This window comes from Mastigoproctus giganteus, chromosome 1 (assembly GCF_048544385.1).
Source record: "Mastigoproctus giganteus isolate SK-2022 chromosome 1, ASM4854438v1, whole genome shotgun sequence".
NCBI classification, from domain to species: domain Eukaryota; kingdom Metazoa; phylum Arthropoda; class Arachnida; order Uropygi; family Thelyphonidae; genus Mastigoproctus; species Mastigoproctus giganteus.
The window spans coordinates 75,834,552-75,846,919 of NC_143575.1; the positions used below are offsets into that span (position 1 = coordinate 75,834,552).

Consider the following 12,368-nt stretch of genomic DNA (forward strand, 5'->3'; position numbering starts at 1 on the left):
TATGAATCACACAGTTTTGCCAGGTAATCTGGTATTGATTAATTAAAATTAATGACAGATTGGGTAAGTTAAATATTAAAATGTCACTAATGTATAATGACAGTAATTTTATATAATTGTTGCTAGTTACATATTTTGTATAATATTACATATTTTATTATAATAAAGTATATTCTTAAGAATAATTATTTGTGACATACAAAACAAGTTTAATATTAATTCATAAAAATGCCGGAATATATTTATTTCACATTAACAACACTATGGAACAACAAAAAAAAGTTTGTTTATATTTAACTGTTTCCTGTATGCAGTTTGTATGCTGAATCCATTAGCATCATTGGTTTTTCTCTAGTGTCAATATTTGTGTTAATTGAAGGTTTTATGTTTTTGCAGCATTACATACATGTGTACCACTACTGTGACATATGAGAGCCTGTAGTATTTATATAATTTTTTCTCCATCTGCTATATACCAAATGATGGTATAAGCTATCTCCACTCATCCTGCTATGTTTGTTAATATATAGATCTGAAGCAGGTGAAGCCTAATTTCATTAGTGGCAGAAAGTTTTGCATTGTGATCAAACAAGTTGTGGATACCTCATTTCTGCTGTGGTAATTGCAGGTAAATGTTAGAGGAATGGTTTCTTAGTAGTCATAGGCCTTCTGCTATACCTTGAATGTGGAGAGATCCCACAAACCATAATGATTACTACTTTTATATGATGGAAATATCAAAGTTTGAAAAGTCTGCAGTGTATCAGAACATATCATCCTCCATTACTCTGATGCCACCCAATGAAGATCTGTAATTCCCAGTTCACTTTCCGGAGAATTCTTCAGATTTGAATGATGAATCTGGTGAACAGAATAAACTGAAATTATACCTCAAAAGCCTATTCGAGTAAAGCACCACATTTCCCTGATCAGCAAGAATTGTATGACTTAATGAGGGACACGGGTCTAAAAAAAGCCAGTGCAGAGATTCTGAGTGGCATCTTTTCATAGAAAGTACAAGTTTGAAAATTGTGTTACGTCATAATACAAATATACACTCTGTTCATATTAAAGAAGACTACAGAAATGCAAAGTTTGTGGGGAATTCAAGATGCTAAGGTTCCTTAGAAGGAACTCCAGAATCTTGAATTGCATTCCCTGCCTCTAGGACAGCAGGGCATTGGATCAGCATTACAGACAGAAGAAGAGAATGGGCTGCAAGAATTAAGTTTCAGCCTGGTGCACACAATATAGTAAACACTTCCTTGGTTGAGTCCAAGAAACAGTCTTGCTTCTGCCACTGCACATCAAGGTTGGATTGGACAAATAATTAGTTAAAGCATTGAATCCATAAGGATATGTTGTGGATTCAATATGTTGTGTTTTTATATCTTCAACCATATAAAACCTATTTCCAAAATTGGCTGATGCAAAACTGAAAGGTGGAATATTTATTGGTCTACAAGTTTAGCAGACATTGGCTTTACAACTTGAAGATAAAATGACATGTAGAACAAAATGCCTGGTAGTCATTTCACCTTTAGTGAATGGCTTTCTTGGTAATATTACGAGCAAAAATTATAAAGAACCAGTTGAAAGATTGATTAAAAATTATGACAAGATGGGACGCAGAATATCACTCAAGTACCAATACTTGCATTCTTAACTGAATTTTTTTAGACGAAATCTTGGTGATGTTAGTGAAGAGCAGGGGAGAGGAGGTACTAGGAAAGGTGGGATGAAGGTATGATGGGCAATTATATCTGGATCTTGGTACTAGATGAAAACACCAACTACAAAAGATGTTCAAAGGTACATTTTTAAGGAATTTTTTTTGATTAGCGTGAGGAGGGTTTCTGCTTTTTAATTTACAATTATTTTACCTTATTGTTTACTTTGTAGTAAAAGTTAATACTCTATTCTGTACAGAAGCTAAACAATAATTTATTGTTTATCTTCTGTAACAATACATTTAATGTTAATAAATCTGATCATATTATTTCATTAATTTTCTTTTCTTTCTGGACAAACCATTGATGCTATGCAAAAACTAAGGTCATATTTGAAATCAGCATATCCAAATTCAAAATGAAACACCAAAAAATGCAGATAAACAGACCCTTTTAAAATTTGTCACATAGTGCTATTATTGTATTAATTAATTATTTTTATCATATAAAGAGCTCAGATAAACACTGTTAAGTAAAACAAAATTAGACAACTTTGGTAATACTAAGATGAAGAAAATCAGCTATAGTGGTTTGCAAAAAGTACACTATAGTAGTCAAACTTTTAATACACATATCAGTAGGGCTAATAAGTACAAAAAGGTCACAGCATATTTATCACATTAGATCAGCAATTAAGTATGTAAAACACAAGACAGTTATTACACATGGGAATATGATACTTCACTAAGCGGGAAAGGGGGATGCTGAAAATATAAGGCAAAAATCAGCCTCAAACAGCTGGTACCAACCTTCAGAGAACACCATTCCCTTGGTCATAGCAAAACTGCTATGGCAAGGAGATAGAGCATAATACTTCACAAACTTTATAGCTATAAACATTCATAAACATGATTACCATTATCACAAGACAAACTTGCATTATGTTTTGTCCTCATGCAATATAAAATACTAAATGGAGTAAATGTGATAATAAAAATGAGCTAATGCATGGAAGACAAGTTGGAAACAGAGCAGAGTGAATGAAAAGGCATTTTATCACCAATTACTGTTTATGAAATCTTTTCTTTAAATGTATTTATGCTTTCTTTTTCTCATTTTTGTTTAGAGAATAAATGTTTTAACTTAATAATCGTTGAGTTTGCTCTATAAAACTGCAAAATGTTTATCAACAAAAAAAGACAGTGATTATAATCAGAATCCAGTATATTGAATATTGCAAATATTCATGCTAAGATGCAGAAATAGTCTTATAATTAAATAGCATAGTCATTTAATAGGACAAGAAGCACATGTTTATAAACAGCTAATATTTGAAGGCATTTTAAAGCAGAAGATTATATTCCTTTTCTAATATGAGACTAGCTGCAATTCAGTAAATTAAAACAACTGAACTTGAACAAATCTGGCAATGATGGGACTTGCTGCAGTTTGAAATCTGATATTGTCTTCCTGTTGTAAAGTGCATAGATCATCAGCTGCACAAAGATTATGTAATGTTCTGACAGAGGAATAGTAATGTTGTATTGGCAATTACAGCATCCCCACCTCTCTCTATATCTCTCTCACTCACACACACCCCTTTGGCCTGTCAATTTTTCCTAAACCTTAAAAAAAAAAAAATTGTTGTTGTGGGCACTACATCAATACAATCAACATTAAGAATGATACAACCACAAGAAACTCTGCTTTAACTTGTTGAAGCAGTGATTTTACGAATGCCAATTAAACTTTATATAACAACTGCACGATTTCCAAATTTGTATGATGTATAGTTTGAATATAATTTGAGCTTTCAGTAGATCAGGAGCAGCAAGTGAGAAAGATTCATCAGAGTTTTATTTTCACTGGGGAGTGCACCCTCAGCATATGCCTTCGGCTGATCCCAATTTATAAATTTCTGTTTATAAATTAGGTTTATTATGAACAAGTGACTTCATTTTTTATTATTGTAAATGTAGTATGAAGAAATTTAAACTACATAGACTGATTGCAGTAAACACATTATATTTGTTTCATCATATTGATTAAACAAATTTGTTGGCTCTATAAAACTGCAAATTACTCTTATTCTTCTACAAATAGGCAATCTCTGTAATGTTTAATTATCAGATAGTGCTTTAAGACTTCTCATATAGCAATTGCTTATTTTACTAAGCTAACTTTATGGCACACTTTGGTAAATGTTTATTTTGAGTAATCATATCAGAAATTATATATTTTAAGCACCCAGCAATTGGTGCAGATATCTTGTAACTGCACCCTAATTGTAGCAGATTTCGTGTTGTGTTTATAAATGTTGCATTAAATTCTGTGAGGCTATTGTTAGTGCCGCATTCTAGTAATTATTATGGTAGAACATCATATTCATAATTTTTAAAATCTATTACTGCCTTGTAAGGTGCATAGATCATCTTTAATTAGGTGGTGCATTTTAATAGACCATTTAATTAAATAATGCAAGTTGCTGACAAAGTTTAGCATGGGAGATGTAAAAATTTGATGCATTATTTTATCATATTATTATTATCTGTTTATTTCACAAAAGGAATCACCCGGTATGGCAATGTACCAGGAGGGATATGCAGATGATATCTTGCTACAAAATATTACCTTGCAAGATGAGTTTCAAAAATCTCTGACTGAATCCCTGCTCAGACATGAGGAAGCACAAATTCAAATTAAGGAAGGATGGTCTTTGTAGAGATGTTCAGAAATTGGTCTTCAGCCAGTGGATCCATCTGGTGTTGTTCACGTGGGTAGTTTGAATAAATTCAAGTGATATGGGAAGTGTTGAGGTTTTTTTTGCTGATAGCTGTATAAGTTTGCTTTCTTACATCATTTGCTTCTAATAACACTAAATCAGATAAAGATCATAGAGCTTGGCATGAAAATTAGTTGTACAAAGTCTATGAAGTTGTGAGGAAACAAGGAAAATTTAGTGTGCAATTTCAATAACTTCTGGATTCCACCACAGAGATGGTTTTAGAGGTTGCGACAACCAACCTCAATCATAATGTGCTTACCAAGTTGGAAACTGAGGAAGCCGTTACAACCAAAAAGTAAAAAATAAAATGGGTTATTTTATTTGTTGGGTTTTTTTCCAAGCTGAGGATTGTGTTACAGTTTTTTTTTTAAAAAGAAGTTCTATTGTCCACATCCTTTTTAAAGTAACCTGAAAGGATTTTTTAAAAGCATGTACTACAGACAATTATAGTGTAAACTAAAAAAAATAATAAACTGCAATTCTGCACAAAAAAAAAAAAAAAAGTTCAAAAATGCCATAGCCTATTTTATCTGAGAGGACAAATCTAGTTCAAAGGCTGCATGTGGCTCCTTAGACTCAAGATTGTGTATCCCTGTTCTAGGGATACACAATGATAATGGATTTGTATATGTATTATTCTATGTCATCTACATCTATTTATGTATTATACTGATTCCATTTCATCAATATATATATATGGAAAATTAAAGTAAGTGAAAAGTTGTGTGTTGTAAAGAAAAGTGTAAACCAACAGAAGATGTTTGAGCCCAGCAAAAGAAATAGGCTAGTTAATTAAACAATGGTGGAATGGTAAGAGGGCCCATGAGCTAAAACCAAAGAGAAAGTCATTAAAAAATAATAATACAATATATATATATATATATATATATATATATATATAAAATTCTATTTGGCAGTGAAAGAAATAATTAATCTGTAAAGTAGCAGGAAATAAATTAGAATAAAGAAATGCATTCAGCTTGTATAAAACCCATGATTCAAAACATTTTGCAGTTTTTATAGACCACCATATTCTCAAGATGAGAAATCAGTAAAAAAAATAATAATAATAAATGGCAATTTTGCATGTCTTATTCTACTTCACAGTACAAATGAAATTAATTTTCTATAAGGCAAAAGAAAAAAAATATTTGTCTTGATATTTTGTACTTTATAACACATCACCCACAAAATTCAGGTAAGCAGCATACAATATCAATGGTAATGTTAGGTAGCTAAAAAATTTAAGATAGGCAATTCAAAGTTTGCTAAAAACTAATTAACAGTATCTCTTCATAAGTGAGTGGTAGATGGAAAGTTAAACTGTTTATTCTAAATTATCATCTATTTTCATAATGTTAACAGGTTAATTATGCATACAGAAATTCTTTATTATAGATCCTCCAATGTCACTAACCCTGTGGAAATCATCTGAATTATGAACTATAACTGCTATAAATTCTAAGAGAATGCAAAAGGATAACATTTGTTTCAGAAAAATTTGTTTTAGAAAAGATAGTGGAAACTTAACCCTTTCCAGAGTGAATTCCCTTAAGATGTCAGAGTCCTGAGCAGGGAGTTAAACTAGTAGCTGGCTCTGTAGAGTGAGATTTAAGAAGCATTTATGTGCAAAGTTTTTCCTTTTTAAAATTTTCTTGAAATTTTAAAAGCGAATGCTTTCCAATATTAATTTATTGGCCCAGTATTAGAGTGAAATTATTTCAAAAATCAAAACAGAATTCTTATTTAAAAAAAAAAAAAAATAGAAAAAAAACTTACATTGTTACGTCTTTTTTTATGTAATACTCTCGATTCAATTTCATCGGCTTTTGTAAGCTGAAATTGACAGATACATTCTCCTATATAAAATTATTATATTTGTGCTGCCATCTATTATAAACCATGTCTACAATTACTTAGAAACACAGATAAGAGATGGAAGCACTTACTGGAATATTTCAAGACGATTTGTATATAAAAATACATTATCTGAAACATACCTGTAATGACTTTAAAAAATGTCACTTATACATATGTACTCCTCAGGCCGCACAAATGAAAAACATGTATAAGTACCGCTGGAAAAGGTTAAGATGCCAAATTATATCCTATTTCTGTTAGCTTAATTCACATAATATTGGTTATCTGTTTATGAACAGATCAAACTGCAACATTGGCTGTTAAAAACTCTCTCTCTCTCTCTCTCCTCCATCCATCAACATCATGATAGACTAGGTTTTCCAACTGTGGGGATGTGCCCAACATTTCAAGTAAGGCATAATTAGTATGATAATTCATTTTTTATACACCTTGGAACTAAAGCACAATTTTCTCTGAACTATGCAAAAATAGAAAATGTTGGTTTTAGCTCATGATTTTGAAACTTATAGATATATCCTACATTAATAACAGCTCAATTAATGAAATTTCACCAAAATGACACTTAAAGGTTACCACTGATATTCATTTTGCAACATACTTCACATCTCACTATAATCTTTTGAAAGTCATTATTAAGAGAAATGTATATAAATGGGGTGTGTGTAAATAAAAAAAAAATAGTACAGACCAATCAATGGGAAATGATTACAACTTAGTAATTTTGTTATAATACAGACTGCAAATTAATCATTTTATATTAATTAATTACTTAAATGTGATATACAAGTTTATTTAATAGGACATGATATAAAATTACTGCTCCATGTTAGCATATGTTTATAGAGTAAATATATTCATAAGTTTATGATATAAATGAAAATAGGTGAATATGCCTTAAAAGTGTAGTATTGGCCAGTCTCTAAGATTTAACCATGTTTGTTTTCCGCATGTCTCTCAGAGTTTAGTCCTTTTATTGCAAGGTGCCAAACCTGCACAAAGTAGAATTGGCTTCTGTGAATGACAGAGGTGTATAAAAATAACTATTAGTGGGATATTATAGTTAAGTGTGTGTGTGTGTGTGAGAGAGAGAGAGGAGAATGATAGTGGAAAGCCATGATCAATCACAAACCAGTATGCCCCAATAGACAATATAGATAACACTTGAAAATGACACAACATATTAAGATTTACAAATTGGTAATACAGTAACTCACCATGCTAAGAGAGTGGTGCCTCTGAAGCTTAAAGATAACATGAAATATGAGCAACAATTAAAAAATTGACAGCTAAATTCCGTCATGTTGAAATTTATTTACAAGTTTAGCATTTTGCATCATTCAATCTCTGCATGCTCATACTTTTTCTACCTTAGTATTTTCTGTCATACTCTAAAATGTCACAATCACATCTGATTTTTGCCCTTATCAGAAGGTATTTTCAGTTATCACATTCAGTCTTTGGAACCTTATTGCTTCTTATATCAGATCATTCATTGTGCAAACATGAATTTAATGCAATTTCTTGTAAAATAGGATTTGGCACCAATAAATTTTAAAATAATCAATGACTGTTCTTAGATTTTTTTTAACCTGTCTTTAGAACAAATTTAATTTCACTTCGTTACCAGTAATAGTTCAATATGGAAATAATATGCCCACTGACTAGCTATCACTAACAGTATTTTAAATTATGCAAAAGCAATTTGTAAAAATAACTTAAGTTTGGAATATATATATATATTATATATATATATACGTGAGTGTATGTGTGTGTGTGTATATATATACAGTATATATATATATACACACATACACACACTGAGCACAAAGTCCTGAGCACAAATTGGAGTCTTAGGTATTATGAATGTACCTTTCTTTAAATATCAAGAGGAAGAAATAAGAATGAACACTGGAAGTTGCAGATTATATATTAATCTTTTTTCAAGTTTTTTTTTTTTTTTTTGATCTGATGACTACCTGAGTTAATACTCTTCTTTTTAATTACTGTTAACTGTCACAGTAGTTTAATTCACCATTTTATGCCTCATTCTTAAATTAATTGGTGAAGTTGTTATGCTAACATTCCACGACCAATAGATATTCCAGTATGATGGAGGCGCTCTGGTTCTGAAGAGCTGTGCCTTTTATGAATAGACACCTATGAACAGAAAAAAAAAAAAAAAAAATGTTAACTGCATTGCATCTGAAAAAGCAAGTAATAAAACACAATATTTTTATGTATGCAGTATTCAAAATAGAACTTTTTTTTTTCTGATCAAAATGCCTTTGTTTCATAAATATAAATTTTAGAAAGACCTAGTTTTTATCTGGGGCAAAAAAAAAAAAAAAAAAAAATCCCTTTTTTTTATTATTTGCTGGATATTTTGCTTTTCTACCTTTTTTTTTTTTGTGCTCTTCATTTATTCAATTGTAGTGCCAAAACTGCATCCTGCTTCTCCCATTTACATTTGTTCTTGTGTGTTTTGTAGATTACTTACCTTTGGTTTTATGACCAATTGAAATTCTTAAAAAAGAGTTTTATCTTATTAAAACATTGTTGTGTTAATGCAACAGTGGTGCCTCAACCTTTTTTTTTTTTTTGTTTGAAAGTCCATGAAACCTGCCTTCCATGTCACATGCTGTTTATTTGTTCAATTTCATATGGATCTCATTGTGCATCATTTAATAAAGTGACATAATTATCTATCAGATAATTTTGTGTAACTGCACGGTGAAATCAATGTTTTTACCCTTCAGTTATGTTAAACTATCTACTAAATTAGGTTTCTTTGAGCACCCTTTTTCCATTATTATATTCTAGAGAGAACTATATGATAGTTCTGAAAAATAGTCATGCAAATGTAAAGACACCGTCTAAATTTGGAAGTTTGAAGAGGCAACACAAATGAACAAGCAGTAGGAAAAGGGTTTACCTTCTTAATTCAGAATGTATTAAGAACCCCCCCCCCCAAAAAGTAAGGTGCCTAAATTCAGGAGTCTTACTGATAGAAATGAAAATGGTTGACCAAAAACAAAAAAAAATACAAGAGCGTAACCTTTTGAAGAGCAGTGATAACTGTCACACCCCAAAAGAAGTTATCACAGAGTGGAACTTCCTTTATGTCTATGAAGAGAGAGAGAGGCAACAAGAAATGTAAAACAAAGAAATCAGTCAGAGAGATAAGCAGTTGGCCCAATTAGGAACATTATCTTGACTTTCAGCACACCAAAACTTCCAACATTAAAGGTGGGTATCTAAACTGCACCAAATCTAGTATGGTGTTTTCAAATAAAAAAATAATACACATTTGCAAACAGCATGTAGAGATAAGAGTATGTGGATCTAAAGACCACACTAGACATCAAGACTGCACAGCCAAAACCCAAATGCAAAAGCAAACACACTGCTTTTTCAAGGGAATGTGAGCATGGAAAAATGAAATACAATAAAATACAAAACAATGTGACATATCAAGAAGCAAAGAAAATAATACATCCATAACATACAAATAGACCTATTTATTCAAAGTCAAGAAAAACAAAACTATAGAACAGATGTGACAATCCCACCAAAAGAATCCATTTCAAATTGGACACACTCGCTGCTGGTAACCCAATAACAGGAAAACCCGGAACGTGCAGTAAACACATCACTATCAGTTTTGCTGATTTCAGGTCTCAGCAAAGTACAATGAAAGAGAGACAAGCAGGAAAAAACCATTATAAATCAGATAATATGGGCAGGGAGGAAAAAGAAAAACCCAGTTTTAGAAATCTTCAGAGAAAAAGGGATAGACACCAGGAGGCCATATTTTTCTAGAAAGGAGAAATAGCAGATAAACAAAAGATAGAAGAAAAAGGAGATATTAAGTAAAACAAAACAAGCTGTCCAAAATATAGATGCTTATTTGCATATGGACTTTTAAAGGCCTCCAAAAGCAACTTCGATGATATGGAACATTTTAGCTTGGTATACGTAGTCCAATATGGTTTTGCTTTCAAAAGAATTCTCGAACTCAAGAACATTTTAGTAAAGAACTAAAATATATACAGAATCACAGATAATATTACTCATGGAGGAGTAGCATTCCTATTAAATTCATATATACCAACAAAACTGAGCCCATTACAGACTAACTTAGAAACAGTGGCCACATGCATTGGAATAAATTTTCAATAGTATTAATAGGTGGAAAATGAAACAAGAAAGCAAGCTTATACTGCATAAGCCAAAAAAACACTACCCACCTCATCTGGCCATCACTTTTTAAAATATGTCTCATTCTTCCTTAAATTTAATTAAACTATCAATTTCATAACACCAAGAAGAAATGTTTCAACAATCAATTATTCTCTGGCTGAAAGCAAATGTACCATTATGTATGGCAAATTTACCATAATGCAAAAATACCATATGCATCCTGCAGCCATTCTGTTTTTTCAATTTATGTCCCCATGTGTGTGTGTGATGTTTTGTGAAACAGTAAGGAAGCTTTCAGGCACTGCAATATTAAAAAGTGAAGTCTGTTTTAAGAGTACCCTTTTGTACCCTTCACTACCTGGTTGTAAATTCTCTGCACCCATTCCAAGAGATTCAATGGAATAATCATCTCCCTGTCCCCACTGGCAAAATTCAAAAATATCATTGACAAAACTCTGCAAGCTCTCCTGGCGGCCTATCTGCACTACTCAGAGAAGTTCATGTCACACTACAATTACCCCTATGTCTCTTTCATTCTCCACCACCACCTCAAATGTAATACCACCTAAATGGTATGTTATTCTGGGATTATTATTACCCATATGTAGTACCTTGCGTTTATCAATGTTAACCTTTTGTTGCTGGTATTTGCATCTCACAGAAGCCACTCTTAAATTTTTAAAGGAAATCAAATCCATCCATGTACCTTTGCCTACCAATATTCTCTAACTGGTTATTTTCTGTTTTCATTTCGATATATTATAAGATATTAATTTTTCTGTTTGGTGTTTACTAATTTTGCAAATATCAGCCATCTGTTTTGTAGTCACAGTTAGAAAAGTAAAATCCATTCCCTAAATTTACCACTTTCCCTTTAGCCAAAAAGTATAACTTTAGTGAAAATATACCTTTTTTTTTACTAACATGGGAAACAAGGCCTAGGGTCACAAATATAAAATTTTAAGGAGTAACAGAAGATTGGATCTCATGAACTTCACGTGAACTTCATGTAGCACGCTGTAGATCAGCGTATCCCAAACTGATACACTATAGACCAGTTCTGGACAATCTGCAACAACATAACATATATATATGCATATGTTACATGTTGTTGTTATTATTATTTGGTTTTTAGGAGCATTAGCAACTAAGGCCATATTGCTCTGGGGATATGCGGTGGTCATTCCCTGACCTTTCCGTATCCTCCGTATTTGGTGGTAACGGGCTCGAACCGCTCTAATCAAGAAGCATGTGCTACACACTGCTGCTCCTGCCCACGGAGGCACTATATGTTATATACAGGGGTCCGCAAACTTTTTTTTGATTTTTGAGAGGGTCTGTAGATCTCAGTAGTTTTGGGAACCACTGGAATAAACTGCCTGCCAATGGCAGTTGAGGCAGACAGTTAAGTAAAGTTTAAAAATGAAATTGTACAGCCACTTTTTGACTAAAGGGAAAGTAAGAGTGATTGAGAATTTTTTTTTTTTTTTTTTTGGCAGATGCAGGAAGTCCATGTTCTTGCATCATTTAATCTTTATAATGCTAATACTAAATATCTATTGATTTGATTATAGAATATAGAGCAAACAAGTTAATCAACAGTGCCAAAGAAAACAAAGTTCCCCATACATCCTAAACCAGGCCTGGCCAACCTGCAAGCAGCTCGCCCAGATGATTTTTATACTACATCAGTGGGAAATCATTCTCTAGCTACGCTAGTCATAATAAATAACGACTTCTTGAAGTACGCTGACAAAAAAAAAAAAAAAAATTTCAGTAGCATTTGATCATTGTTTTTCAGAACTTGCAAAATATGATAAAGTGTTTGAGAT

The 12,368-nt window shown here is 31.9% G+C and overlaps 1 protein-coding gene across 2 annotated transcripts in view; it reads right to left on the minus strand.

The window, feature by feature from the left end:
- Positions 1 to 8,314: 8,314 nt before the first annotated feature.
- The window catches only part of LOC150090900 (uncharacterized), a 220,303-nt gene continuing 216,249 nt past the window's right edge, over positions 8,315 to 12,368 (minus strand). For both annotated transcript variants that reach the window (XM_090380589.1, XM_090380588.1), the window contains exon 13: positions 8,315 to 8,493. In XM_090380589.1, coding sequence (XP_090236715.1) covers positions 8,407 to 8,493 — 87 coding nt within the window. In that variant the 3' untranslated portion in view covers positions 8,315 to 8,406. The remainder of the gene's footprint in view (positions 8,494 to 12,368) is intronic.